We start from the raw sequence: 23,864 nt of genomic DNA, 5'->3' as shown, positions 1-23,864 counted from the left end.
GGGTGGGGGCTGATAGGTGCTACGGGAAGGGGCTCCCGTGGGCTCCGTGGTACCAGCGGCGGGGCCCGGCCCTGGGCACGGCGGTGTCCCTTGCTGGGGGCGGTGCGGGTGGGCACGGGGTGCAGGCTGTGCAGCTCCCATGGGGTCCGGCCCTGCGAGGTGCCCTGCTCAGCTCTGCACCTGTGCCGACACCGAGCCTGTGCGGAGCCGTTCGTGACATCATTGCTCGCCCATGGCTGCCAGGAGGGGGGCAGGGGGCGGGGGGTGGGGGGCACGGCTCCTGGCAGCGCGGTGGGGCCCGGCGCCGGGTGGGGGCTGCATGGGGAGGTGCTGCGCCGCGCCGCGCCGCGGGAGGAGGCAGTGGGAGTCTGTCAGCGCTCCGGCTCAGCTGAAGTTGCTATTTAAAGCCGGGGCAGGAAAATCGACGCGGGAGATGAGGAGGGGGAGGTTTTGGGAACGGCCTCGCATCCCTCTGCCCGTGGGATCTGCGGCCCCAGGGACAGCTGCGGAGCCGGCCGGGGGGGTGGCGTGGCGGGGGGGTGGGAGCCAACGCGAGGCGTCCGCGCTGTAATGCGTCAGGACAGCTTGCAAATTCCAGCGAGGTGCCGGCTGCGGCCGAGCGTGTGCTGCTGCACCACCGGGAGGGCCACGCTGCCACAGCGAGTTACGGTTACGTCGTGGGGCTCGATGGCCGGGGGCACCGCTGCTGCCCGCGTGGGGAAGGGCTTGGCCAGGAGGGCGGAGAGACTGAGCTCCAGGGCTGAGGATGGCGTGGTGCGTGTGGGGAAACTGAGGCAGAGGGACACGTGCTGCAGCTGCCGGCATCCAGGGGGTGTCAGGATGAAGCCCGACTGACCCCCCCGTCCCCAGCTCAGCTCCGTCCCCACGGCTGGGTGGCACCTGGCTGCTGCCCGGCCCCAGAGCTCCCCTCCCGCTGCCTGCAGCACTGCGCCAGCGCGGCGCGCCGTGCCAGGCTGACGCCGTTTGGCTCGGGAGAAGCTGTGTGTTCGCACATGGACGCTTCTTCCAAAGCGAGCAGCTGGGTATGCGTGCGGAGGAGGAAGGAAGGAAGGGGAAAGCCAGCCGTCAGGGCGTTTCTATTGATGAGTTTGTTTTATCACGTAGGTGTCGAAATACTTTGCAAAGAGAGCAACGGAGCAATGTTTGGGCCTGGCCTTTAGCAGAGGCGTGATGGAGGAAGGGGCTGAGCAGGGACTGGACTGAGCTGGGTTGAGCTGCCCCCAGGGCTGGGCGCTGTGGTGGAGGTGCAGGCAGGCTGCTCGCAGGGTCTCGCTTGGCCATCGGCCTTCCCTCGGATCCTCCCTTCCCATGAGGCAGATTGTCATCCCTCCTCTCGATGTCTGAGCTCCCAGGGGTCGGGATGAGAGCTGGAGGTTTGCCTCCATCCATCGATGCGTCCAGATCCCCCTAATGCTGCATGCTTCTCTCCTCTCCACCATCAGGTTTTGTTTCCTTAAATAAAGAGCCTTTAAAAGTGCTCATTAGCCATTTTAATGGGAAAAGCAGAGTCACCTTGAATGCGGCACCGCGGTTCAGTGGGTGCAGGTCGGTGGGTGCAGGTCGGTGGGTGCAGGTCGGTGGGTGCAGGTTGGTGGGTGCAGGTCAGTGGGTGCAGGTTGGTGGGTGCAGGTCGGTGGGTGCAGGTTGGTGGGTGCAGGTTGGTGGGTGCAGGTCGGTGGGTGCAGGTCGCTGCTCCCCCGCTCTGTGCCTGCGCCTCCCCAGGCGTGAAGCCTGGCCAGGATGGGCCCTTTTATTTGTGAAGGCGTGGGGGGATTAGTGGGAGGATTAGTAAATATGACCCCAGGTAAAGATTAAGACTGTAAAAAAAAAAAAAAAAAAGCTGTTTTTTCCCCATGCTGATGCACCGTGAAGATTAACGCGGGAAGGATTCGCAGGCAGCAGTTAGCGCGCTGTCGGAGGGGAGGTTGTGGCAGGAGGGGTGGGGGTAGATGGGGTGGGTTGGGGGCACATGGCCTGGGGTGCTGGGAGCCCCAGGTGGGGGTGTGCTGGGGGCTCCTGCGAGTGGAAGCATCTGGGCTGCTGTCCCTGTGCCGAATGCCCGGTAATTGCGAGCAGCCGAATGCTGGCAGTACCTGACACTCGCTGCGAGGCCGTGGCTGCGGCAGCTAATCTGAAAGGACGTGAACTCGACAGGGAAGGCTGGAAAACACTCGGAGCAGCTGAGGAGGTGGGAGCATATCAGCCCCCCCTCCAGCCGCAGCTCTCCCGTGTGTCAGACTCTCTGTGCCCCAAGCCTCATCCCACAGATGGGCCTGGGGCTCCCTGCAGAGCTCTAGGGATTATCTGGGACCTGGGATCTCAGCTGCGTGCTGAGTGTCTGTCAGATGAAGCTGTGTCCCACCGTGCTCCCTGAGCGTGCATGCCTCAGTGGGGGGCTGTGAGGTGCTGGGAGTCTTTGGGAGGACACTGGGGCATCTGTTCTTGGGGGGCTGGAGGGTACCTCTGGTGCAGGATGGGAAGCGGGGATGGCTCCAAGCCATGCCCAGAGCAGCAAGAGGGCCAGGCGGTGTCCCTGGTGCATCCTGTTCCCTTCTCCTCCCATCAGATGTTTGCATTTCTGGCTCAGGGCTGAGGGGAATCCTCTCCTGGAGCCGGGACCCATCACCCACGTTTGTAGTGTCCTCCAGGAGGGAAGCAGAGCTCTGTACATCCTGGCAGCCTTCACCCATCCGTATGGGCTGTGCATCGTGGCCCTGATTTGCAGAAAGCAATAGCGTGCTCTGTGGCTGCCAGAACTCCTGTCCTCCAGGAGCTGGGGTCAGACCCGCTGTCCCACTGCTGCTGAGACCCTCCTGTGCCAGAGGAAGTGGGATGTATGTGGGATGCACATGGTGATGCAAGCCCCCTGCTATGTGCAGGCCAGGCTCTGCAAGATGGTACTGGTCACACTGCACAGGGCTCAGAAACCCTGTATCTAGGTGTGCCTCGGTGCTCCCTGAGGTGCAGAGATGCCCATGGTGGGGGGAATCCATGGGCTTCCAGGACCTCTGCCTCCTACCAGCGCCAACCAAGCGTGCCAGTGGTGCTCTTGTTGCATTTCTGGGTACCAGCCCATGGTGCTGGCAGTGCTGCTGCTCTCAGAGTGGGGAACACGGGGTCCCCCCCTTCCTCGGGGGCCAGGCTGTTCCCTGCCCAGAGCCGTTCTCCTGCCAGCTGGGAGCGGAACAGGCGTTGCTGTAGCAAGTGGAAAGTTGGAGGGGTGAAGCGCGGCCGTTTCCCCTCTGAGAGCCACCTCCTGCAGCCGTGTCATCAGGCTGGCACAGGGACAGCTCGCCAACGTGAGTGGCATCAGGGACGAGCATTCCCGGCTGGGTGGCAGTGGGGGCACGAGCTCTGTGCGGGTCACCTCTAATCCCACCGGGCACGGCTGTCCCAGGGACCCATCTGCCACCCTGCTTCTCACGGCAGCTCGTGGGAGCGGAGCGGCTGAGCGCACCCTGCTGCCCCCAGGGAGTGGGAGGGCAGGGGCAGGACTGTCGGTGCCAGGGCTGCGCTGTGCCGTCCCCGCCTGCTGGGGAGCTCCAGGGGTCTGTGCCCAGCTGTGGGTCTTCACCGTGCTGTGTCCTTGCAGGATGTGGCCGGGATGGAGTGGAGGGGCACTGGGGTGGGAGATGGTGGCACAGACCCCAGGGATGTTGTGCTCTGCCTGCGTGGAGACCTTGCTTGTGTCTGGTGTCCGGGTGGTGTGGATCTGTTGTATTTGTGATGGGATCAGGCATCCCATGCCCCAGTGCCAGCAGCCCTGCATCTCCTGGCTGGGGATGCAGCATGGCCATGACATGAGCAGGACGTGGGCAGCACTGGGGCTCCCTGCCCTGCTCCTGGCACAGTGATGATGGGCTGCTGGGGCTTGCACGGCTCCGGGGTTACTGTCCCTGCCCAGCTGCGCCCTGCTGTGCTTGGGCTGGAGAAAAAAAGCCACCAACGACAGTAGGAGGAAGAGGCTGCGATTTTATCAGCAAAGAACTTCACTCCTCTAAACACAGTTCGATGATTTAAGCAAATCCCTGTGCGCCCGCCCCCCCCCCCCCCCCCCCCCCCCCCGCCCTACTGTTTCAGGTGCGGTTGGCTCAGAGTGGCCACGGGGTGGGGAGCAGCAGCATCCCCCATCTTCGGCGCCCGGACAGCTCGCACGGGGAAGGTGTTTCCCCAGGTTGGTGCCCGGGCTCCCTGCTCACCCCACGTCCCCATCGAGTCGCTGTGGGGCACGGCAGCCGCGGGGCTTCGCCTGCGCCGGAGCTGTGGGGCCGCGCGGCAGCCGGAGAGGTGGTATTTGGAACGAGGGCTGCGGCTCATAGGAAATCACGTGGCGCAGAGACCTGGGGCTTTACGGGAAGAGAGATTAGAGAGCGAGGGGCAGCGCGGGGCTGCTCGGTGCCTGGGGCCGCCGCCCGCAGCACAGCTGGCTGCTGCCGCCCGCTCGCACGCAGCCCGGCCGGGGCCGTGGGGCACCGCGGGGAGGCGCGGGCAGGTGGGTGGCGGGCGCGCCTCCCCAAAGCAGATGGTCCTTCCGAAGCGAGCTGCCCCTTCCGCATCGATTCCCCGCGCTGGATGGTTAACGATTGCTTTCCAGGGTTAATTAAACTCTCCTCGTCGGGGCTGCTGCTGCGCCGTGGGGGAGGAGCGTTCCCTACCTGCGCTGCCGCCTCCGACTGCGGCCCCGGGGAGGGACGAGTCCGGCTGCAGCCGGGATTTGCTTCCAGGCCGGCGCTCGCCCTCGATATAAATCCAGCAGCGTGGCAGTTGTGCGGGGAGGATCTCGGCTCTTCTCTCTGGGGCATCTGAAGCGCGGCGTTGTCAAGGTCAGCCCCAGCCGAGCGCTAAGCAGCTCGCTGCGGCCTTGGATGCTGGAGAAGAGGCTGGCGGGCGTCTTCCCAACGTCTGTCGTTATGTTTCTGAGACCGGCCCGGTCCCTCCTCCCGCTCCCCTGTTCCTTTAGGTTTAGGCTGCAAACACGTCTCTATTTCCAATTATTTTTAAAGCCGTCAAATATTTGGCAGCTGGACAGTCATTGTAGAGCAGCGTGTTTTGCAGAGCGGGTCACCAGCCATGCAATTGTTCGGAGTTTCTGATTCTTGCATATATAAATATGCCCTTTCATCGAGAGCTCTCAGTCGAAACTGCCATCTTTTGCCTCATTGTCAACATCGGCGAGGTTACGCATCGTTTGCTGACTCACAGCCTCCTGCTCTAATTACTCGGCTAAACTCCCTCTGCGGCGCGGGAAGCAGTCCGAGCCCCCCGCCTTCCCTCCCTCCCCGCCCCAGTGGCCAACCCCCACGTCCCTGCTGCCCATCCCTGCCCCAGATCTCACCGCCCCCCGGCCCATCCCTGCCCACTGTGCTGGCACAACGAGCTGCCGGCCGTCCCCGTGTGCCCCCGTGGCAGTGCAGCCCAGAGCTCTGAGCGCAGCTGCCCACACCGTGCTCCCCTGTGCTGAGGAGCCGGGGCTGCGGGGGGCTGGCGGTGGCTCATACGCCTGCTCAGGGTCGGGGTGGATGGCACGGCGAGCCTTGCTGAGAGAGGAGTGGCATCACCTGCCCCGTTGATGCGGCGCCCTCCCCCGGGTGCCGCCCCACTGAGGGATGCTGGCTGGCTGCTGCCGCAGTGCCAGGACCGGGCAGTGCTTTGTGCCGGGCGATGCGCCGGGACCCCGCGTCAGCAGGAGCCTCCTCTCCTCCCTCCGCGGCAGCACCAACTCAGACAAGCTGTGCACTAAACCTGTTAGCTTATCCTCTTTTATCCCAGTCTGATATGATCATCCGCACTGTAAGCTTTCATCCGGGCCCAGCGTGATTTCCAGCGTTGGAGTGATTTGAACAGACGCCGCAATTACTGCAGGCTTGGTCTCACCCCGCTCCTCCATGCGGCTCGGGCAGCTCTGCAGGGCCACGCAGGTGCCCATGAGCAGAGCCGCAGAAGGTGGCACGGGCTCTGGTGTTCATTACCAGCATTATTTCTTACACAGTCCCAGCCCGAGCTCAGCAGCGTGCTGGTGTGCCCTGACACGGCCTCGCTCTTGGGGCAGTCGTGCCTTCTTCCTCCCGAGGGCCCCCAGCCCTGCATGCCCCCGTCCCATGAAGCCCAGCACTCTCGTTATCTTCCCGTGTGCTCAGTGCTAATATTGTGGTGAAAACAATGCCCTTGCAAATCCCGCTTGCTAGCAGAGGTGAAACCTAGCCTGGTAATCCAGTGGTAGCGACCATGCGCCAAGCCAATAATGCAGCACTGCTGGCTTTGGAGGAGCAGATACCTTATTTATTTATATATATAAAAACATGTAAGTGTTTGCCCAGGCTTCTGTCTGTCACAGAATGGTACAACCACGCATCTTATCTTGTAAAGCCATATTTTGGCCCTTTTTTCAAAAGAAAGTGAATTTTAAGCACAGGAGACAGTGATGGTTTCTTTGGAGCTGTTACGATCTGCCATGTACAATAAATCCGTCTTAGTTTGTGGATTATTGGCCCAATAGACCGTAACAGCTCTGTCAGCCCCTCCTGGCATGCTGTGTCCAGCTAGCTCAGTGTTGTGTTGGTTCTCCCTTTTTTTCTAACAGAAATTTCCAAAGGATTTTTCCATGCCGTGTGCATGTACAGCAGCTGATATGGAAATCGCAGGAGCTCCGTTGTGTGCCCAGGTTTTGTTGTTTTATTTGTTTTTTTACATATATATTTCCCCTCTGAAAATACCCACGGGCACAAATCTCCGTGAGGGAGTCCAAGTCCCTAAAATCTGGTAAAGCATAAAGGCAGAGCTGTCACTGCTGGAGAGCAGCAGGACAGTGCAGAGCTGCGCTGGAGGAGCCGGTCGGTGTTTTGGGGTTGCTCAGCAAGGCTTCCCATAGGGCACCCTGACCCTGTCTGGGCTCAGCAGGGCCAGGCGAGGGGATGGGGACAGCAGGGACAAGACCAGCGCTGCTCGGGGCCGGAGCAGGAGCTGTGTCCCTGGGGGTTAGCATGGGGGCAGCTGGTGGGGGAGATGTCTGCCTTTGTCCCTGGGGCTGTGTGGGGGCCAGGGCAGGGCTTGGGGTGGGCTGAGCGCTTGGGCCACTGGCGCTGGGTGGGCAGCACATGGCACCATTAAGGCCCGTGCTGGAGGAGCTGGGCAGCCGAGCAGCCCCGTTAAGCCCATTAAGAGCTCAGTGAGCCCTGCGCCTCGGGGGGCTGCGCTGGGGACTTGCACTGCTCCGCCAGAAGCAGCCTGAGCCCACAGCCCCAAATCCCAGCACGGGCTGCCTGCTGCACCGTTATCTGCCCTTCACCTGGATGTAAATGTGTCAGAAAGGAGTGAAGGAGGAAAGAAAGCAGGATGGGTCTTTGTGAAGGCCTGGAGTGGAAAAGTGCCTTCCGCTGTGCATGCCCAGCATCCTTCACAAAGGTTCTCACGGTGAGCTCCTGTGCTGGTTAAGCAGAAGACCAGGAGACTCACCGTGGAAATTCCTTCCTGGGGGATGGAGGTGGCTGTGGGCAGTGGGAGAGGGCATGTGTGGGATCATCCCCTCCTCGTGGCTGTGGGCAGGTGTTGTGCAGGGCCTGCTGGGGACCCTGAGCCCATTGTGGTGTGCCGTGGCAGGCTGTGGTTGTGGAAAACATGTCCAGCTGCCATTAACCATCAGGGAAGGGCGAGCAGGCAGAAGCTCTCGCACCCACACCTCACTGCTGCTGTTGCTGTGGACCCCTGGAGCTTGGGACCAGGACTCCTTACCCTCTGGATGTGGGTGGAAGCCCCACGGTGCTGCCTGGGCAATCCTCCCAGCTGGGCCCCTTCAGTTTGAGCAGAGCCCCAGAGCCCCTGGAAGTGCGTTCTGATTGTCCGTGCTGCTGGAGGCCTTGTGGAGCTTTTGGGTTTGTCTGCCTCAGCTGCCAGCCACTGGCTCTGCCACGCCGCTCTCTGGGTGAAGAGCTGCTCAGAGCTTGGCGCTTTCTCTCCAGAAGGGCATCGCACTCTGTAATCATCTCCTCAAATCACAGCTCCTGTTCAGTAAGCTAACTGTCTCGAGCTCCTTCCATCCCTCGCCATCTTTCCCTTGCACTAATGGCGTGGGTCTGCAGCTCTCCTCAGTCTCGTCTGTTCTGCACCTCCTGTGAGCAGCTCATCCCCACTCCCCACCCCGCTTCATGCCGTGCATCCCACGGCTCACCCAGCCCCATGCCTCATGCACACAGGCACACTGTGCCGTGCCTTTGCTCCTTCCACCCTGCACTCGGGTGGCCACGGGTCCCTCTCTGGGACCATCCCATCCCACCTGTGCTTTCCTGACGAGGCACTGTGTGTGAGATCCCAGTGAAAATCTGTCTAACCGTAGCCCTATCTGATCAAAGACAGACACTGGGTTCCTTGGTACAGCCTCTTGCTGTTGTTCCACTATATCCAGGAGCGTTCTGGGAGGTGGTTTCCCAATCACTCTTCCCATCCTCTTGCCTAGGACTGCTGTTTTTCCATCCTGTCTTGGCAAGCTAGAAAGAAAGGAGAAACCCTCTGTCTCGGGTTCAGTAAGCATCAGGCACCAGGGGAGCTGGTGGACGCCCCTCCAGCAGAGAGCTTGATGTGAGGCTCATTCCATGCGCTCCTCAGCGGTGCAAGCTGGTGGAGCTCGGTGTTCCCCCATCCCACAGTGTGCTGATGGTGCAGGTGTACCTCCAGTCTGTGTGCAGTCATGGTCCTGGTGCTTGCAGCATGGGATGGAGAGATGGATGGATGGATGGATGGATGGATGGATGGATGGATGGATGGATGGAGGATTGCGAGTCCTGAATGAGTCTCTCTCACCCCATTGGTGTCATGGCTGCGAGGTCTCCTCTTCTCCCACTGCTGTTCCCAGAGCCCAGCAGCAGGCAGCCAGGATCTGGCTGCTCTCACTCACCCTGGGGGGTCTCAGTGCCATTGATTGCTGTTTGCAGTTGTGGTGAGAAGGCTTTGTGGCTCTGCTCCACGGGGAACAAGGAGCTGGGTGCTCTGCAGTGTGTAGCAGGTACGCAGGGAGGAGGCCCTTGGGCAACCTTACCTAGCTGTCATCTCCTTGCTGCTTCTCCTGTGATCTCCAACTCACCCATGGTGTCACATGCTGTACTGCCGTGCTTTCGCTGACCCCAGGCTGACATTGTGACCGCTTTGGGGCTGGGCTGGTGGCAGTGGGGACACAGCGGTGGCTTGGCTCAGGCTGGTGTCCTGAGGTGCCTGCCTGGACTCTCCAAGCTGCATCACCCCAGCACTGGGGCACCCTGTGAGCACACAGCTGGCATGGAAGCTCCCAAGCTTGAGCGACCGCCTGCTGCCCGACTGGGGTTTGATCTGTATTACTGTAGATTTAAAAAAATGTGATTGCTCTTTCCCAGTTCCTATGTTTCCTGAGAGCGGTCTAGTTTCTAGCTTATCTTCAGACAGCCTCAGGGGTATTCCCTGGGAGTTTGGGAGTTTAATCAGGCATTGCTGGGGCATGTGAACTCTGCGTATAGTGGCTGTTCCCATGAAGGGGAGAGCCTCTTGCAGATATTTAGGTTGGCGTGCCTGTGCTGGGGGCTGGGCCTGGCTGGGAATGCACGGCTCCTTTCCCGGGGAGGGGACAGGGAGTGCAGGGTGACAGCTGCTGGCCGGGGGTGGCTCGTGAGCTGGGCATGGGGGCTTTGGGGGCTGCCCCCTGCAGCGGGGCTCACTGTAGGAAGTGGCCATGCCGGCGTTACTGGGTGCTTCTGTGCCTCAGCCAGGCAGCACTCGTCCCCTCCGGTGCTGGCTCTGCCACCTGTGTCCTCTCTTCCCAGCCACCAAGTTTGTGTCGGAGCATCCTGGGTGGGGCCTGCCGTTCCCCCAGCCCACTGCTCTCCTCCCGCAGCTCTGTGCCCCCCCAGCCTTCGCTTTGCTGCTCGTTTTGGTTCGGGTGGTTTTTAATTCCGCCGCTAAGGGCAGGCAGTCGGGAGCTGCGTGGAAATGACCGATAGGCGAGATGTTGGGCTCAGCTTTGCTGGTGAAATCGAGGGCTTTTGTTGCTGGCTGTTTAGCAGGCAGTATTTCTTTTTAGGCTGGATATATTCCTGGCAAGAAAAATGATGGATGCTCTGTTTCGTTTCCAGTGGCAGTGTTTCAGATTCCTTGCTCCAGGGCAGAAGCTGAGCTAACTCCGATTCCGGAGCAGCTCTGGTACCTTGGCAGCTTAAAGGCCACGGGGTTGCTTGAATGACAAGTGGCACTGAGCACAGGGAGGGCTCGGGAGAGTCGGTTTTGTGCAGCGTGCCCTCGATCTCTTGCAGGAAGCGGGGCGGGAGGAGTGAGAGCCCACTGAGCGGGGAGGGAGCCTTTCATTGTCTTAGTGCTTTGCAGGCAGAACGTGTGGCGTTGGAAAGCGAGCCCGACGCACAAAGGAGAGGAGCGCTGCGCCTTCCCAGCGAGCGGGGCCGTGCTGCATGTTGCTGCCGAGGCAGCTGGGTAGGTGCTGAGAAGCACTGAGTCTTGGGGCACGGCTAATTCCTATGTCCTGGGAGTTCCTGCTCTCCCCCGGCCCCCTAAGCCCTGCTGCGGGTCTGGGTGCAGAGCCCAGAGGCTCGGGGCAGCTCCTGTGCTGAGCTGGGGCTGCGGACGCTGCGGCACAGAGCAGTGCTGTGACCACCCCGCCCTGGCCATCAGCCTTCCTCTTCTTTCTCCTTCTTCTTCCTATTTTCCTTATGCAAGCGTGGCCAAGTGAAACATGGTGCTGACCAAAAATAACAACCACAAGCAGATCCAGACAATGGATAAGCCCCCAGTGAGGGCAAGGGCGACCCGAATCCTCCCAGAGGAAGACGGGATTATTCTGCGTCCTATTAGACATCTGTCAATAGCTGCCATTTGTGGACCCCGGCTGCTTCCCGACCGCGCAGCCGCCTTCCTGGTGCTACAGCAATTCCTTCAGCAGCCCATGTGTGCTGCACAGGGCTGCCTTTGGGGTGATGGCACGTGTCACTGCTGTCAGCGCAGCAGCCCGGCCCTTGGGGGTGCTTTTGGTGTGGGCAGCTGAGATGCTCCCAGGTCCCCTCGTATGCCAACATCCTCATCAGCCTGCAGAGGGTGACTGGCTGATTCACGCCCTTGCTGCTCCCATCCTTTTGTGGCTCCTTCGGGCTGGGTCCCTGCGTTTGCATGGTGCTGCCGCTCTGGGGAGCTGGATGCAGGGTCCTGAGCATCCCTTGATGTGTGCTGTGCCCTCACGAGATTACAGGGGGATGTGATGCAGGGCCTGCTTGGTGCTGGGGCTGCTTGGGGAGGCGGTGCTGGTGGGTCTGGGGCTCTTCACCAACAAATGCTCCTGTGCTGCTGTGCCTACAACTTTGTTTTTAATTAACTTCTAGAAGCTTTGCTGCTGCTGATCAGTCTCTCTGTGACCTGGTTATCAGTTATACCCCACGTAATTTATGCTTTAATCGGCCCATCTGTTAGCCATGGTGATTCACACGGCTCAGGGCTGCAGGGGTCTCCTTGGGCAGGGGTCCCTCTGCAGTGCTCAGTGCTCCTGCTGGGTGCCGGGGCCGCATGGGGCAGCTTGGTGGGGGTGCCAGCAGCACTGCTGGCACATGGGAGGGCTGCGTGTCTGCCAAACCTCCTTCGGTTCGCTTGTGTCCCCTCCCACGTGAAGGGGCCAAGTCCCTTCCTTTGAGACGCTCTGCCAGTTCTGCTCAGACGCCCTGGCTGTGCACGGTGCTTGGGTTGCAGCGCCTGCTGTGGAGCCGTGCTCTTGTCCTGGGGTTCTGCAGCCGTGGGCTCGGTGTCTTCTGTTTGTTGGGATGTGCCAATGCCCAGAGGGCAGCAAATGTCCCCAGTGCCCTTCCCATGGTGTCCGTCAGCCCAGCCCCTGAGTGCTGCAGCCCCAAAATGCCATCGGTCACCCCCCTTGGCAGCCTGATGGGCTGTGCTGGAGGTTTTCCTCCAGGAGGGTCTGGGGGCTTTGCAGGGGAAGGTTGGCTTGGCTGGGACCACGTCTCCAGGGTGCGTTGTGTCTCCTGTCCCTGCAGGGCGGTTGCTGACTGGCGTACACAGCACCTCATGGCATTATCTGGGACTCGGTGGGTTTATGAGCTGCTCTTCAGCACCGGCTCAGAGCCATGCCTCCTCCTGTGGCCGCGGGTGGGGGACGGCGCTGAGGAGTGGGCGAGCATGGAAGCGCTCCCCAGCAGAGCCGTGCCATGGCGCGTGAATGTCAGATGCTGCTTGGCTGCGAGATCGGCTCTTGCAAACACAGATCTGTTCAATCCCATTTGGAGGGAGGTGGGGGAGGCGGGGGGGGCCTTCCCGAGTCTCAATCTGGTAGGTTTTAGTTACAGTCGTTTTCGGATTTGGGCAGTGAACGGCACAGCTTTGGCACAGGGGGATGGATGAGCTGTGCAGGGAGCGCGCTGGGGGAGGTGACGCTGCCAGCCCCCGCTGTCCCCAGGCTGCAGGGCCGGCCGTGGCCACGCTCGCCTTCACTGCGTCCCCAGGCAGCAGCTGCGCGAGCAGAGGAGGGGGAGGAGTCGCCCGGAGTTGTCCACAGGGCAAATGGAGCCCTGAAACACTCGGATGGACGTTTCAAATCGCGTTATCTCCATAACCGCCCTGCTCTGGCCCTTCCAAGTGGCAGCGGAGATAAGTGGATTTCGAGGGAGCGCCTGGTCGTCTGACATTTAAGGCTCCATAATCCATAACTACCGCCCCTCAAAGGCAGGACAGAGCCCCGCTCCCCAACCAGGCAGCATCGGGCAGCCCCAGGGGTTCCTGTGGCAGTGGCCACGTGCCGGGGCAGGTTGGGTCCTGGATCGCAGCAGGGAGGAGACAGAGCTGCTGCTGGCACCACAAGGATGGGGCTCCTGTTACCGGCACGGAGGTGCTGGTGGCATGGTTGTCTGCTTGGTGCGACAGTCAAAGGCTCCTTGGAAAGCCGGGGCGCTTTGCTCTTGGTCTGAGTGCATCTGTGCAAGGTAGGAGCCAGCAGGGAGGTGGCCTTGCCTTCTGCACACGGAGCTGGACACGTGCATGGAGGCGGCGTGACCCAGCGCCCATCCCTGGCTGGGCAGAGAGGCACCATCCTGTGAGCTGCTCCTGGGAGGCACCATGGATGGAGAGAGGCTGTCTACGAGGAGGAGGCTGGTGGAAGCCACTCCGTGTGCCATGATGCTGTGCCATCTGCTTTCAGGGCTAATTCCAGATGCTGGATTTAGTCTTCCATAGCTTTTTTAATTCGGGAGTTGGTCCCCCTGTACCACCTTGGTAGCGGAGCGGTTGCCGCAGCCGGCCCTGTAAGGATGTTCTGGGGATGAACCACCTCTGTGGATGTGCCCATCTGGTGACCTGTCACAGCGCTGCCCACGTCACCTGCACCTACAGCACCGCCCGAAACCACGGCAAGCCTCTGCGTCCTCTCCTGGTGCCTTGACAAACTGAAGGGGGTGGCGGTGACTTGGTGCACCCGTGAGTGGAGCTTCTGGTTGGACCAGTTTTGGGGAAGATGAATGGGAAGAGCAGAGCTTGTAGTCTGTTGGGTTGACAGAGATGACTTGCAAACAAAGAGGCAAAGAAGACCCTTGTCTTCATCTGGTGGTACCTGTGCCTATTACTGGGTACCATTAGAAACCCCCTGGATGGATGTCCTGCAAGGACGTTCAGCCCCGTGCCTTGACTTCTCCCCTCATCCCTTGGTTCCCTTTGGTTTCCCCGCATGCCCGTAGGTGGCAGTGCCGTGGTCTTCGTCCCTGCGCCCAGCTCTACCCTGCTGCTGGGGCCGTGGTGGGTCCTGTTCCTCCAGGCCAGATCAGTGACGTGGGCCCTGCTTAGGGCTGGCCACAGCACATTGGGGTCCGCCTGTCTGTCTGTCCAGCTGTCTGTCTGTCCGCCTGTCCCGGCGCGTCGCTGGGAGGCGGGGGCTGTGCCGGGCGGCTGGCCGTGCCTCCATGGCGTGGGGAGGGGCGAGGGGGAGGAAGCGGGGACAAAAACCCTGCGGTGGACACAATTACAGCCACGTAGTGCCTCCTTTTTAGAGGCTGAAAAGACGCTGGTTTCCCTTCCGTCGTCCGTCTGCTCCACCTCTGCCGGCCAGACAATGGCGGGCCCCGGTGCCCACCAAGCAGCACACAATGGGGAGGGAGCCGCGCTCCCGGAATTTAAAGAGCTGAACTTTTAATTTTTGTCCCTTTGTCTCTCGAGCCTGGGAGCACCTCGGCTTCGGCTTTTCTTCTTTTTTTCTCTCTTTACGTTCGTGTCTGTGCATGGCTGAACGAACAGTGGCTCTTACGGGAGCAGATTGATTTATTTGAAATTAAAGGAAAGCAGAAGTTATTTTTAAAGACAAGAGTTTTTACATCTGAGGGAGCTGATTGCTTTCCAGTAATGCTAGGCAGCAGACAGTGAAATAGCGCAGGGGGCTGGAAATCGCCGTCCATCATTTCCACTAAGCTCCGCGCCTCTCTCAGATAAATGCTCCCTGCAACCTGGGGCCACAGTGCCCAGTGCCCACGGCTCTGCTTCTGACTTTTGGAGTTTTGGAGCTGGAGCAGTCCCGGCACGGGGCTGGGGTGGAGGCGGCGCGTGGCTGGTCTGCAGAGTTTGGGTTCTTCGGGGCGAAGCCCACGGAAGGCAGAGGCGGTGGCGGGGGTTGCCGCTCCCAGGAGGGCAGCGCTGCTGTCGGGGCGGCTCCCGTCACGTTCGAGGTGCCCCGTGCAGAGCCGTCCGGGCCCCGCGCGCTGTGCTGGGGGCTGGGGGCCCTCCCGCCCTTGGTGGGTCCCCTTGAGCCCTGGCACGCCTCCAGCCTAAGCCGCGCGGCGCAGACCTGGGCGCGCGGGCGCATCACATGCTGCTTAATGCCGCGCTGCAGCTAAGCACCTTCTGACAGGGACCCAGCTGACGCCGCCCGGCGCCTTCCCCGAGGGATGGGGGCCGGGAAGGGGGCCGGGGCAGGGGGGAGCCCGCTCTGCCTTTCCTGGGGTCAGCCATAAAGACGGGATTAAGATAATTAATTCCTTCCCCCCCTCCTCCGGCAATTAGCGACGTGGGGCCGGGGCGGCGCGGCCGTGCCGCGGGGCGATGCCGGGGGGGGGCTCTGCCCGTGGGCACCCCGGGGCGAGGCAGCGCCAGGCGGGCGCAGATGGCGGGAGCTGGCCGTGCAGCCGCGGGACAATGGCAGGATTGTGCGGTGCGGGGCCCGGCTCCGGCAGCTGGGTGCTGCGCGGGTCAGCGGTGCTGCGGTGCGGAGGGGACCCGCTTTGCGTGGTCGGGTGGGACCGGGGAGCGGGTTTTGCCGCGGGCAGCCGCAGAGGGCCAGCCGTTGCAGTCGACTGCAGGGGAGGATGCGCCCTTGGAAATAACTGGCGGAGGTGGAGACTGCAGCGCGTGTTGCGCGGGGACGGGCGCGAAGGCACAGGGCTGCCAGGAGCGCGGCCGGGGGAAGGCAGGGCCGGGGGCGTCGCGGCAGTGACCTGCTCCAGCGGGGAGACGGCCTGCAGCCGCTGCTCTGCCTGCTGCGCCGCCCAGGGCCCGCTGTCCTGGGCTGGGGCTGTGCTGTGCGGGGCGGGGGATGCGCCTCTGGTGCTGCCGCACAGCTCGGCAGCGAGGCCGGTGGCACGTGGTGGAGGTTTGAGGGCGGGAGCTCAGCAAAGAGCCCCAGAAGGTGTCTGAGCGATATCAGCGGCGGCTCAGGCGCCACCAGATTACACAGGGCGGGAGCGTGAGCTTGGCAGGCCGGTAAATCCGGGGCCGATCAGCGCGGTGCTCACGGCTGCAGATCCCCGCCGGGCGGCCGGGCCCGGCCGTGTGCACACAGAGCTGGGACGGGAGCTGCACTGCTCAGCATCGCCGCCAGCGATGGATGCTCGGGGGCGGTGGGCAGCGGTGGTGTGCGCGAGCCCTGCGTGTGCGCTCCGTGCGGAGCCGGCACTCCGCGCTGCTGTGAGCGGGGCTGGGGACCCGGCCTATCGTCCCAGCCTGGGCACGCGGTGCCGCAGTGCGAGGCCCGGCGCTCTGCAGGCCCGCAGCCCCGGCTCCTTCGCTCGGTGCCAGGGCCGGCAGTGCCGGGCTGCGGACAGCGGGGCCGCCGCTGCGAGGGGCGGAAGAGGAGAAGGGCCGCAGGAAAGGCGGTCGCAGGCGGGCGTGAGATAATGCCGCCGGGCCGCTTTATCTCACATCCTCCCGTTAGATGCTTTTCCTGCCGCGCTCCCCTCCTGGCCCCAGCACCCGCGGCTTTTGTCATTGAGGTGTGACCCATCCCTGCGCCGCGGGAGCCGGCCGGGGGGCTGCTGCTGCCCGGCACCCCACGGCCTCGCCGCCCACCTCTCGCTGCCCGGCCCGGCTGTGCTGCGGCGCTGCCCACGTGGCCGCCGGCCGGGAAGGGCAGGCTGTCCTGCGCCGCAGCCCTCCCTCCCTCCCACGTGAATCGGAGAGCTGCGGGCTGGAACCCGAGTCCTGCATCGATCCGCGCTGCATCTTAAATCCCACAGCAGCTGAAGCAAGCGGTTTTAGTGCGAGGGTGGGGGTGTTTTTCTCCGCAGGCGAGCTGTCTCCTGCGTCGGGGTGAGATGGGCTGTCTTCCTGTTCCAGTAATGTGATATTTGGCACAGGCACCTCGCCCCCGTCTGCATCCAACGGCTCTGCTGCTGGGCTCGTCCGTAGGCAGCGCCCTGAGCTGTGGCACAGTGCAGGCACCGCCAGGCTGTGCCGAGGGGCGTGGGGTCCCACAGAGCTCTGTGTGCCTGGGGCTGCTGCAGGAGGGGCTGCAGGAGGGGCTGCAGGAACGCTGCCTACCTGCGCCCGGCCCTCCCCAGGTTGGTGGGACCAGCGAGGGGCCCCCTCCAGCGCTGCCCTCCCCCAGCCACAGTCAGGGTGGGGATGTGGGTTCCTGCTCCGCTAAGCCCTGGAGCTTTTCTCTAAAGCCTGATTACTCTGGCAGTGCCTGTGCGTGCGTGCGTGCGTGCTCGGGAGGGGAGGAGGAGGAATTTCACAACAAGTGTTGGCGGCCACGCCGGGGCCCAGCTGCCCCTCACCCCCCCAGGGCTGCGGCACTGCCGGGGATCTGTGCCGAGGGAGCTCTCTCGTCACCTCCCTGCAGTGATGTGTGGGCAGGGGACGTGGGGCATGGCACCGCCGGGTGGGCAGGAGGTGCATGCTGCGGCTCGCCTCCCTTCCCCTGCCTGGTGCCGGCGTCAGCGCTGCCCTAGGGATGAGGGGCCGGGGAGATGGTGAGCAGAGCCATGGGCAGCGTGCCACGCACCAGCTCCTGCCTGCATCAGGCACCGGCCCTGCAGGGCTGCGTGTTGCTGGAGCAGAGCAGGACGGGAGCCCCGTGACTGCTGTGGGGCTCCGGGCCCTGGGGGAGGAGAAGCAGCGCTGGGAGCCCTTCAGCAGTGCGGTGACATTGCTGCCGGGCCAGGGCTCCCTTTGTGCCCCCCGATCTGTGTCTGGATGGCGACCCTTTTAGAGAGCAGCGGAACGGATCTCCAGCGAGGTCCGTTCCCTGGAGTTTCTTTGTTTGTGGCGCTGAGAGTTTCATTGCAGGGGGAGGAAGAGCTGCTTTGAAAAGCCCGTTTGCTCTTGCCAGTGCTAACTCTCTTTTATTTTCTACTTCCAGAGCCGTATGTTTTGTATCAGAGCCGCAGAGTATGTCTCTGCACTGAAGCTGTGCTGAAGACCTTTGCGGCCGAGCCTGCAGGACCCGCCCCGTTCATGAGCGCTCCCGTGTGAGCTTTGTCCGGTGGCCGCTGCGTCGCTGCTGCGAGAAGGGCTTCGGGGGTCTTCCGCTCGGGTTTGGGTGCTTTTCTTTGGTTTGGTTTTGTTGTTCCGCTTCGTGCACCATGTCGAATTCGGGCTCCCATCAAGACACTGGGAACAAGCCAGAGACGGAAAAAAATAACCAAGATGACTCTCATCCCCCCGTCAGCTCCGAGAGGAGGAACAAAAGTGGAATAATAAGTGAACCTTTGAACAAAAGTCTTAAGAAGTCCCGTCCGCTCTCCCACTATTCCACCTTTGGTAGCAGCAGCTCGGTAAGCGAACATTCAGAGAAAGGCAACCCCTTAACTAATGGCAACGAAGCAACTGTGGATAAAAGTAATTCTACCTCAAAGCACAAAAACATCTCTAGTATGCTGAGCAAATTAGACAGGGTGGCAGAAATCTCCTCAGAAGGACAGAATGCCCTACAACAGTTTGCTCAGTCGACAGAAATGCTCAAAAGAGTGGTACAAGAGCATATTCCTCTAGCAAGCGACCATGGGACTGGTATCTCTGATATGGAGGCAGTCTCAGCTGCAGAGACAATGAACAGCCCCTCTGATTTTCCTTACCTGGGGGCTTTTCCCATCAACCCAGGCCTTTTCATTATGACCCCTGCTGGCGTGTTTCTGGCAGAGAGCGCGCTCCATATGGCTGGCTTGGCAGAGTATCCAATGCAGAATGAATTGGCATCTGCCATCAATTCGGGGAAAAAGAAACGGAAAAGATGTGGCATGTGCCCGCCCTGCCGAAGACGGATAAACTGCGAGCAGTGCAGCAGTTGTAGGAATCGCAAAACTGGCCACCAGATTTGCAAATTCCGAAAATGTGAAGAACTCAAAAAGAAGCCTTCTGCAGCACTGGAGGTAACCGGCCCCTGTCAGGCACCCTAACCCTTCCTCGGGCAGCTCTCCTGGGTTCGGATCTTGCCCTAGATAATAAAACACCTGGTACTTCCTACTTTTTTTCTTTTCCATTATCAGTTCTCACCACAAACCGCATACATTGCCCAGCGCCCCTGTCCCCGTCCCCTCTCTGTGCTGGGTGAGGGCTGGGGATGCCCGGTGCCGGGGGCCCTTTGTCAGCGTTCGAGCAGCGTTGGGTTGCACTGCTGCTGCTCCCACGCCAGGCAGCAGCTCCTGACCTGGAGATGGGTCAGAGGGTGGCAGGGGTGGCTGTAGGGACGGACCTGCAGGCAGTAGGGGTGTGAAGCCGTGTTTGCAGGCCTGGGGCCCGGTCCTTTAGCCCACAGCTTCGTTCCGTGTGGTAGCAGGGAGCCCTGTGTTTGGGTGGGAAGTGGCTGCAGGGCTGGGGCAGCGCTGTTTTGAGCATCCCGTGGGGTTCACTGAGGTTGCCTCCTGGAGTGCACGTGTTCTGGATGACTGTTGCGGTGGGGGATGCAGCCCTGCTCTGGGTGTTGTGCTGAGCATGATTCCCTGCACGTGCTGCACCCACGCTCTGCAGGGCGGCGCTTTGTGGCCACAGGGACTGTGCCATCACAGCGGCGCTGGCCCTGGAGCTGCTGACGAGCCACCCAGTGGGCTGGGGGCTGCCTTGCTGTAAGCCAGGGAAGGCACATTGCTGGCATGGGGACTGCAGGAATGGGCTGGGTCATGGGATGGGCTGGAATTTGCCCTGGGCCATGTGCGCCCGGCAGGCACATGGTCCTCCCAGTGAGTGCGATGTGGGTGAGGGCTTGGAGCGCTGGGGAGCGGCTGTGCTGTGCCGAGGCCCCTCTGCAGATCCTCCACATACTGTGTGTGATCTTTGTGGTGGCCCATCCAGCCATCTGCTGTGCTTCCCTGTCCTCCTGCTGCTGCTGGTGGAGGCCAGAAGTCACTCCGACATCGGCTGGATCGTGTGTCCTGGCACGAGGGCACGGCCTGTGCTCTGCTCTTCCCAAAGAGATAACCCACTGTTTCCTTAACCACGTCCCACGTTTTCAATTAGCATCAGCTCTGAATGAATCGTGAAGGGGAAAAAAAAATCTATTTGGGCGGTGGGGATGAGGAGAGGGGGACTGTGTCTTTCAAAAACCGCTGTATTGCTAAATTATATTCTTGTTCTAATTTGCTGAGTCAGTGATCTGGAAAAAGGGAGAAAGGAAAAAAAAAGTTCATCTCTTCGGAAGAGTCCTAAAGCGGGTCAATAGAATCAGAGCTCACATCAGCCAGAGGAGCTGCTCCCTTCTCCCAGCGTGGTGCTGGTTTGGGGACAATAAATAGCACGGGGAGCCCATGAAACGCGCACCCCCTTGATTTGTTTTCCCATTCTGCATCTGGCTGAGATTGGAGCTGCTCAGATGCGGCTTTTAGTTTGGTAGCACTGGCGCCTAGAAAGGATGGTCTGTCCTTCCTGAGCGTGGTGCTGTTGAGGCTGAGGAGGGTGGGTGATGCTGGGCTATCTGACTTTTGGAGCAGGTGCCCATGCAGCAGCCATGGTCAAGATGTCAGCCTGTGCCATGCCTGCTCCTTGGTAGGGATGAATGAGGTTGCGGCCCTGTGCAGCTGGGATGGCAGCACTGGGACCCTGGCTGGTGGCCCAGCACCACCTGTGTCATTAAGTCTCAGCCCACATCATCAGTGTTGGTGGTGCGCTGCCTTGGGTCAGCCTGATGGCAGCCATGGGAGCCACCATCCCCTGCCTGCCCTGCAGCCCCGTGGAGCTGGCGGTGGGCAGCGCTGTGCGCCGCGGTTCCTGCAGGCTGCTGGTGTCGGGCTGGGAAATTCATAGGGCTTTTGTGAGGTGTCATCCCACCGCAGGGGCTGTGCCAGAGCTGAGTGGCAGAGGAGCAGCATGCAGTGACCCTGCCGGCCGTTCCGTCTGCCAGCCACACTTGTGGGCAGCGGCGTCCTCAGAGAGCCCGGACAGGGGCTGCAGCTGTGATTAAACATTGATCTAAAATCAAGCAGTAAAAAAAATAGAATTAAACCTTTATGGCGGCATAAAAATCAGGCTAAGTCCCTATCCCGCCGTTAAGCTTTATCTGCACATCTAAAGAGCCTGAACAACCGGTCGCTGCTGCTGTCCTGGTGCAGCGGCTGCTGGATGAGGCGGTAGGGCCGGCCAGGCGGGTCGAGGTCTTGCGGCGGGCGGCAGCACAGCCCTGCAACCAGCGGGCTCCTCTGCGCCCTGCCAGCCCTGGCAGTGCTGCGGCCCTGGACGAGTAGCCCTGGGCTTTTCGGATGAGCTGTAGGGCACGTGGAGGCCACGGACAGTGGGGATTTTACTCAACAGAGCTGTCCTCCATCTGGAGGAGCCTTGGTGAGGTGACTGTGGTGCTCCTGCTAACGCTGGTGTGATGGTTGTCGTCACATTGCAGGGATGAGGGAAGATCTGCCCTTGGGCATCTGCACTAGAGCTGTTTGCTTGGTGATGGAGAGCTGTCTCAGACACCTCCCAGGCCTGTTAGAACTAGGGGTATCTGAAGAGCTGGACCTTGCCTGTCTGTGCGCCCAGGGGATCTTGTGCTCCTCACACACTTGGTTACAGTTTGCAGGGACGGCAGCTCGTGCCGGGCAGCAGGGCTGGGTGCAGGGCTGTAGCAGTGCAGGGTGCCATGGCCCTGCGATGGTGCCGTGCTCCCCATGGTGACACCACTGTGACGCCTGGGACTGAGGGGCTCTCCGGCGCCCGTCTCCCCCCGGTGCAGCAGCATGTGGGCTCAGGGAGCTCCCGGCTGTTCTGCAGGTGGTGTTGGAGAACCCGCTGGTTCCTCACTGCTGGTTCCTCGTGCCAGGCAGGGTTTGGCTGGGCTGGGGCAGGGGATGTCCTCACCAAACCTTGGGACGGTGCTGGGGCTGCTGCCGCTGCTATCCCTCCCATGCTTGTTTGAGTGTGGAGAAACGGAAGGAGGGGGCTTTTGTGGGCCCTTCTCGGGGGTCTTTGCCCCACAGAGCTTCCCCCCCTTCCCTGGAGGCGGCTCCAGGCGGCACTGCTTGGGGCTGCCCACATCAGCAGCCCTCATCCCTGCCCACACCCAGCGCGACGGAGCCGGGCGCTGCTGGAGCTGCTCTGTGGGGCGCTGGGCAGTCACCTGCTGGGATCCCTGTGTCCCCGGGGCAGGTCGGTGTCCCCAGCAGCTCCTGGGCCCGATCGCTGCCAGCAGGGCCTCGGCTGCTCCCCGCCTCCTGTGTGGGTGCTGCGTCCCTCCTGCCGTCCGTCTGTCCGACCCAGCACAGGGGCAGGCTGTGGGGACGCGTGGGGACGGCACTGGCCGTGCCCACCTGCCCACTGTGCTCACTGTGGCTGAGGGGAAGCAGGGGGTTGTGCTGTTGTGCCCGTGTGGCATGGGGAACAAATCGGGGGGGCTTTTCCAGGCCTTCCCTGCAGCCGGAGGGCTCGGGCAGCAGGCAGCAGGCCATGGCCTCGCTGCAGCCCTGCGTTCCCTTGGCCGGGAGCCCCACGCTGAGCCTGTCGGGGGCTGAGCTGTGGGGCTGGGCAGGGCTGGGTGCCCATCGCCGGCTCCTGCAGCCCTGCAGCCCCCAGCCCTGCGGCGCGGGGGTCGGAGCCGCCCGCTTAACGCCTTGTCCCTCTGTCCTGTCCCCTCCCTTCTCTCTTCCTTTCCAGAAGGTGATGCTTCCTACAGGAGCTGCGTTCAGATGGTTTCAGTAGGAACGGGAATCCCAAAGCTCTGTCATCCAAGTGCAATGTCACTGCTTGCTTGTGTTGTCTCAGGCAAGGGATTTTGGCTGAAATGAATGGATGCACCTGTGTCTCTTTAGAACCAAAAATATTTTCTCGCAAATTTCATTCCTGTTTTTATAATTTTTTTTTTTTTTTGCGTTTGTTTAACATCTTCGAGTCCTAGTCAGACATTTAACTGCTTTTCAAATAAAATAATTAAAAGAAAAAAACAATGGATCTGTAAAGTACCAAGACTTAATAGACAGAGTATGGACAATCAGTTTCTTTCTGTGTTTTGGTGTTGATGTTGTTTATGTGTGAAAGATGCAGTACTTGTGTAGGGAATGTAAATTTACAGTAACCTTTTAAAATCTAGTTACTAATAAGCACTACTGTAATTTAGCACAGTTGTTTAATTGCACCCTCATTTATACTTTTTATTTGATTCTTTCCCATCATACAATAGAGTGGATAGTTTCTAGAATGCCTCGACTTCATGTTTATAAATGAGAATATGTTTAAAGCGATGTAGTACCCCTCTCCTCGCCATTCACCTGCGTACGTTTAACCAGCAAGAGGTTTGGAAAAAAGGATGGAAGGAAACAATTGCTGCAAAAATGGCGGTCTTCGAAAAAAAGGAGAATCTAAAAAAGGAAAAAAAAAAAAAAAAAGGAAAAGAATCGTCATTGTTAGTTTATTAATATAGAACAAGAAATACTGCGTACTGAAAAACTCCTCATTGCAATGGTTTACTCCTAGAAGCAATTTTTGTAAACTCACTGAAGTTAAAATCAAAATAAAAACAACATTGCAGGACCTGTGCTGAAGCAGTTACGAAAAGTGATATTTCTCTTCTGTTCAAATCCCCGTCTCCAGCTCTCTACATCATTAAATTGAAATGCTGTTTGTAATGTTTTAGCGATCCAGGCTGTTTTTGTGAATAAAATGAATGCATGTTTTGTGTCATTATTCACAGCTCTGTTATTTCTCCCCGTCCCTGTGTGCCACCTGCCCGGGGTGCAGGCAGCAGTGTTGCACAGGATGCTCTGCTGCTGGCTGTGCTGGGCGAGGGTGGGCACGGGGCTGCTGGCACCAGTGGGGCTGGTTCCCAGCTCCTTGCAGTGTGGGGTGGCTGGGGGGGAACCGCACTGTGTGCGTGCAGCCGGACCTGGTGGAGCTCTGCCGTGGTGTGCGTGCAGTTTGTCTGTGTAAAACAACACGATTCGTGTGCCACAGATCACTGCCCTGCGACCCTTCTGTCGGGACAAGTACCAACCAGCATGAGCTACAGGAGCTCCTCCGGGTGAGCGAGGTGGGTCGCTGGGCAGCGGATGCCCGGTGTCCAGGATGGCTCCTGCAGTGCCTGGTCGGTGGGACGGGGCGAGCTGTGCTGTGCCGGGCTGGGGGCTGCGCCGCACTGCCCATCACACTGGAGCTGGAGGATGGGGGTGCCGGGTGTGTTGGAGCGTCACCCCGGCTGGAAGGGTATGCAGACA

The 23,864-nt window shown here is 60.7% G+C and overlaps 1 protein-coding gene across 6 annotated transcripts in view; it reads left to right on the top strand.

The window, feature by feature from the left end:
• Positions 1 to 23,273, top strand: part of CXXC5 (CXXC finger protein 5) — a 28,764-nt gene extending 5,491 nt beyond the window's left edge. For 5 of the 6 annotated variants that reach the window (XM_090150787.1, XM_031607087.2, XM_090150788.1 and 2 more), the window contains exons 2-3: positions 17,600 to 18,608; positions 22,312 to 23,273. In XM_090150787.1, coding sequence (XP_090006913.1) covers positions 17,823 to 18,608; positions 22,312 to 22,356 — 831 coding nt within the window. In that variant the 5' untranslated portion in view covers positions 17,600 to 17,822 and the 3' untranslated portion in view covers positions 22,357 to 23,273. The remainder of the gene's footprint in view (positions 1 to 17,599; positions 18,609 to 22,311) is intronic. The other variant, XM_090150789.1, reaches the window with a different exon arrangement.
• Positions 23,274 to 23,864: the final 591 nt, after the last annotated feature.

The sequence above is a fragment of the Phasianus colchicus genome, chromosome 15 (assembly GCF_987193195.1).
Source record: "Phasianus colchicus chromosome 15, bPhaCol1.hap1.1, whole genome shotgun sequence".
In the NCBI taxonomy this organism is placed as follows: Eukaryota; Metazoa; Chordata; class Aves; order Galliformes; family Phasianidae; genus Phasianus; species Phasianus colchicus.
Note: the sequence above shows the minus strand (reverse complement) of the source record. Positions and strands in the feature narration are given on the sequence as shown.